This window comes from Limulus polyphemus, unplaced genomic scaffold, assembly GCF_000517525.1.
Source record: "Limulus polyphemus unplaced genomic scaffold, Limulus_polyphemus-2.1.2 Scaffold5612, whole genome shotgun sequence".
In the NCBI taxonomy this organism is placed as follows: Eukaryota; Metazoa; Arthropoda; class Merostomata; order Xiphosura; family Limulidae; genus Limulus; species Limulus polyphemus.
The window spans coordinates 47,059-52,487 of NW_013671222.1; the positions used below are offsets into that span (position 1 = coordinate 47,059).

Genomic DNA, 5,429 nt, shown 5'->3' on the forward strand with positions numbered 1-5,429 from the left:
CGTCTTCTCCGTCCAACTGCAACCAAAACCAAATAATCAAACAACCGAATCACCTTTTACCTACACACGTATAATTCTAAATCTTTATATATATATATATATTTCTCTTGTCTTTACTTAATAGCTTGTAGGACGTTCCATCCCATTAAGTCCCTAATTTCTACTAACATGGAGAACGAGATGTTCTTGCTGGTATGAATATCCAAGAAAAACTTTAATAATTTATCTTTCAATTGAGTTAACTTTGGATCTGAGGATCTGAACTATTTAGAAAACAAGCTACGAAGCTAGCCCCCCCCCCCTACTGAATTTTAATATTTAATTTTAATTTTTAATTTTTGATTTTAATATTGTTGTTTTTTTAACATTCACAATTCGTGTTGGCAGGTGTCTTATGAATATTTTCCGGTAGACTAGACATTTAATTTTTTTTTCTCTGAATGTATTGTTAGTCACTTACAGCCTTTAATTCCTTCTCTGAGAAACAACACTTGAGCTGGAAACGGACGGGTATCATCATTAGTAAAACAAACGGGAAGGCAAGAGCCGCATCTGTAGACTTCACAATCCATAGAACAGCCAGGCAGGCTATCTGGATGATGGTGAACGTGTGCATCTTCCAGGTTCGAACCTAGTCATATAAAATAAACCAAATTACCAATAAATCATTTATAATCGATCTGTAAAGTAATTCAAGATAAGCAGGCGACTGTATCACGAACACACGGCGTTCATTTGGTAGGACGAGGCATTCTTTTTCAGGTGCTTTTAATCATTTTATGAGTAATTTTGGAACCTATGGACTGATAACATACTTCTAAATATTTTATTTTGGCTACTTTCTTGTTACTTCTCTCTTATATTTCGTTTTGAAGAGAAACTAGCCAAAGCAGTTTTTATAAACTAATCCTTGTGCCTCTTACAGGACAAGTAGACAGTAAGTCTAATGTTTAGGTATTTTCACTACCTATTTCAGAACAATTCTACACGTTATTAGCTTAATTAACCATAATTACTTAGTATTTGAACATTCAAATGAGATACGTTGTTGGATAAAATATTACACCAGAGACGAATAAGTAGATATTAAAACTCTATACCATTTATTCATAGTAATATCTTAATACATTTCAAAGTACATACTCGGTGAACTTAGGGGACACACACCGGTGAACTTAGGGGACACACACATGGAAGTATTTATCCTGTGTAAATAGGGGAAAATTGGAGTCTTTATTTTCTGAACACGGGGAACATTTAGAAATATTTACTCGATGAACATGGAGGACTTCTGGAAGTTCTTCCTTTGATGACATGAGGGACATTAGGAAGTACTTAATCTTTTCCTATGTTTACTCCACTGAGTAAATACTTCGAAATATATTATATATATATATATACATATATATACAGAATAAATACTTGAGATGTCCTCAATTGTGTCCCTATGTCCAAGGGGTAAGTTTCTCCGGTTGTTCCCTAAGGCTACATCAAAGGGAGAACTTCCAATGTCCCTTATGTCCACAGAGTAAGTACATCTAGTTGGTTTCCTACGTCCACAGATTAAGTACTTTTAGATGTCTCCCTGCCATCAAAGGGAGAACTTCCAATGTCCCTTATGTCCACAGAGTAAGTACATCTAGTTGTTTCCTACGTCCACAGATTAAGTACTTTTAGATGTCTCCCTGCCATCAAAGGGAGAACTTCCAATGTCCCTTATGTCCACAGAGTAAGTACATCTAGTTGTTTCCTATGTCCACAGATTAAGCACTTTTAGATGTCTCCCTGACTACTTTTAGATGTCCCCTATCATCAAAGGGAGAACTTCCAGATGTCCCTTATGTCCACAGAGTAAGTACATCTAGTTGTTTCCTACGTCCACAGATTAAATACTTTTAGATGTCTCCCTGACATCAAAGGGAGAACTTCCAATGTCCCTTATGTCCACAGAGTAAGTACATCTAGTTTTCCCTTATGTCCACAGAGTAAGTACATCTAGTTGTTTCCTACGTCCACAGATTAACATTGGAAGTTCTCCCTTTGATGGCAGGGAGACATCTAAAAGTACTTAATCTGTGGACATGGGAAACAACTAGATGTACTTACTCTGTGGACATTGGAAGTTCTCCCTTTGATGACATGGGGGACATCTAAAAGTACTTAATCTGTGGACGTAGGAAACAACTAGATTTACTTACTCTGTGGACATAAGGGACATTGGAAGTTCTCCCTTTGATGATAGAGAACATCTAAAAGTACTTAATCTGTGGATATGGGAAACAACTAGATGTACTTACTCTGTGGACATAAGGGGCATCTGGATGGTGTTTTACAGGCATAAATAGAAGTTGAATTCTTTCAAACAGTTGTATTCCACTCACAGAAGAGACTCCCATGTAGAGGAACACGCCAAATAAAACAGCCACTGGAACTTTCCGTAATAGAGGAGCCATCAGAACAGAAAGCCCTGAGCAAAAAAAATATTCTGATTAGACCTTATAGTTAGGACGATTGTTGTGCGGCACTCCGCCAGAGGGCGACCTTATAATAGAAAAAAAACATCATAATAGAAACTTCTGAAAAAAGGCATTCCTTTTAGATCTTTTCATAGAAGAGCCATTAGTTCAGGTAGTTCTAAACTATAAATACAATTGTTCGTTAGAAAGCTAAAGACGGCCTAAGTGAAGTAAGATTAAGTACGAGTTAATCCGTACGAAAGACGAAATAACCTAGGAAATCAGGTCATCAACTGCAGAGTGAACAACCTACAACTTTCGCTCTTAGATGATTAAAGATGCAACATTTTGTAATACAATATCGTATTAAGACGAGGCTTAGACCTAAGCCTTATATTCATTTTTTGTACTGAGTATTAATGCCACTTATAAAGAATCTTTACTAATTTATTTAACATTTTTATAATTATAACTCAAGAAGAACTCATGTTAATTAATTAAATGTACTGCAATAATTTATTCTTTCTATTAATTATATTTTCACTTTATACAATATTATTGACCGCCCCTTGTGGTGAGAATCATAAGTATTCTGAACGAAAGCAACTAAATAAGTTATATGTGATAATTTTGTATGTAGCATCGCAGTACTAAATTCGAAATTTTTTTTCCTCGGTACAGATCAGTCGCTTGCCCTGTTGTAACGAACAACTGTGGATGAAACAGTTGAGACGCCCCCCCCCCCCCCAGTGGCAAATCGGTATGTCTGCGGACTTACAACGCTAGAATCCGGGTTTCGATACCCGTGGCGGACAGAGCCCAGATAACCCATTGTGTAGCTTTGTGCTTAATTACAAACAAACAAACAAAAAAGACAGTTGACACTTACCAATAAGAATGGACACCAGAAGGTTTGTGAAACGCTGTTCTTTTAGCTCTATAACGTGAGGTGTTTCACCGGGGGCGTGTGTCCTACTCATCACCGTTAGGCTGGCGACATGAGACACGGAGCGGACAGTAGCCGCACAGATCCATGGTCCTCCTAACAGCGCGCATCCCAGCTCCATACCACAGATCAACATCAGGTCCAGGTGGAACCCGGACCCTTTTTTTAACTTCCTTTCTTTCTTGTTGATGATTAGCCTACGAACACATTCTGTAGTTAAATTTGTATACGACTTTCAAACAGGAAGAGACACAGAAAAGTGACCTTAACCTAATAGTCGAATGAAATAAAATGATAAAACTTTAAAATTCAAACCAGTTTGTTAATCAGCATGTGGAGGTTAAAAACAGAAAACTGGAGTCATGAGAGAGACTTACAACAAATAGTTTCTGTACGTGTTTCTCTTGAAGACAGAGAATATCTGAGTCATAAGAGAGACTTACTAGTAGTCTCTCTACGTGTAATTATTAATAATTATTAATATTTACTTACTCGCAAATCTGAATTTCCAGAAAGAGCAGGATAAAGATAAGTAAAGCGGCGATGAATGCAGCAAAAACCTGCCATGCAGCAATAGGCCTTGACAACCCTGCAGGCGAGATGATCCATCCCCGTTCTGAAGGTTTACTAGGACTCATTCCCTCAGGCACGCTCAGTTTCTGATCAGAACAACAACAAAAAACAAGATGTTTTTTTCAGGCATGTTTACTACGACTTAATCCCTCGTGCACACTTAGACACAACCAGTATCTGATTAGAGCAAAAATGTGATATTTTCAGTCTTATGCACACTCAGTTTCTAGTCAGAACAAAAGTTAGTTTAGAAAGATTACCAAGACTCAGTGTTCAGTTCCTGCGATAACGTTGACTAGTTTTTATTATACGTCTCGAGAAGAGATACATTTTGCCCAACTTAAGTCTGCGAAATAAAATATTTCAACTTTTTGCTTCTCTTATTAATTGATTTTACGATCGAGAGTAGTGTTAAATTAAACCTCTCGTGCTTTTGTTTCTATGACACTACACTCTCCTAGGTTGGGCGGTATATAAAATTAGCTATATGTATTACACGTTTACTTTGTAGTTCTGATTTATGTATGTAGGTTGTTTTATTCAGAAGGTATTGATAATATAAAGAAAGCACGTTGTTGTTACGCTGTTAAATGTCAGTAGAGAAAGCACGTTGTTGTTACACTGTTAAATGTCAGTAGAAATGTTGTTGTTACACTGAAGTATTTCTACTGACATTTAACAGTGTAACAACAATGTACTTTCTCTACTGACATTTAACAGTGTAACATACCAAATCAAATAGAGGGTATTACTATGTAACATAGCAAATCAAATAGAGGGTATAATTACGTAACATAGCAAACAAAATAGAGGGTATTACTACGTAACATAGCAAACAAAATAGAGGGTATTACTACGTAACATAGCAAACAAAATAGAGGGTATTACTATGTAACATACCAAATCAAATAGAGGGTATTACTACGTAACATAGCAAACAAAATAGAATGTATTACAACGACAACTATACTGAAGAAGATAGAATGTATTACAACGACAACTATACTGAAGATAGTAGAATGTATTACAACGTAAACTATACTGAAGAAGATAGAATGTATTACAACGTAAACTATACCGAAGAAGATAGTAGAATGTATTACAACGTAAACTATACTGAAGAAGGTAGAATATATTACAACGTAAACTATGCCGAAGAAGGTAGAATGTATTACAACGTAAACTATACTGAAGAAGGTAGAATGTAATACAACGTAAACTATACTGAAGAACGGTAGAATGTATTACAACGTAAACTATACTGAAGAAGATAGAATGTATTACAACGTAAACTATACTGAAGAAGATAGAATGTATTACAACGTAAACTATACTGAAGAAGGTAGAATGTATTACAACGTAAACTATACTGAAGAAGATATAATGTATTACAACGTAAACTATACCGAAGAAGATATAATGTATTACAACGTAAACTATACCGAAGAAGATAT

The 5,429-nt window shown here is 35.9% G+C and overlaps 1 protein-coding gene across 1 annotated transcript in view; it reads right to left on the reverse strand.

Moving 5' to 3' along the window:
- The window catches only part of LOC106472791 (anion exchange protein 3-like), a 23,667-nt gene that overhangs the window by 3,744 nt on the left and 14,494 nt on the right, over positions 1-5,429 (reverse strand). Inside the window, exons 11-14 of the mRNA XM_022401326.1 lie at positions 3,895-4,061; positions 3,346-3,599; positions 2,298-2,467; positions 461-631 (exon numbers count right to left, since the gene is read on the reverse strand). Of these exons, the coding sequence (XP_022257034.1) occupies positions 461-631; positions 2,298-2,467; positions 3,346-3,599; positions 3,895-4,061 (762 nt within the window). The remainder of the gene's footprint in view (positions 1-460; positions 632-2,297; positions 2,468-3,345; positions 3,600-3,894; positions 4,062-5,429) is intronic.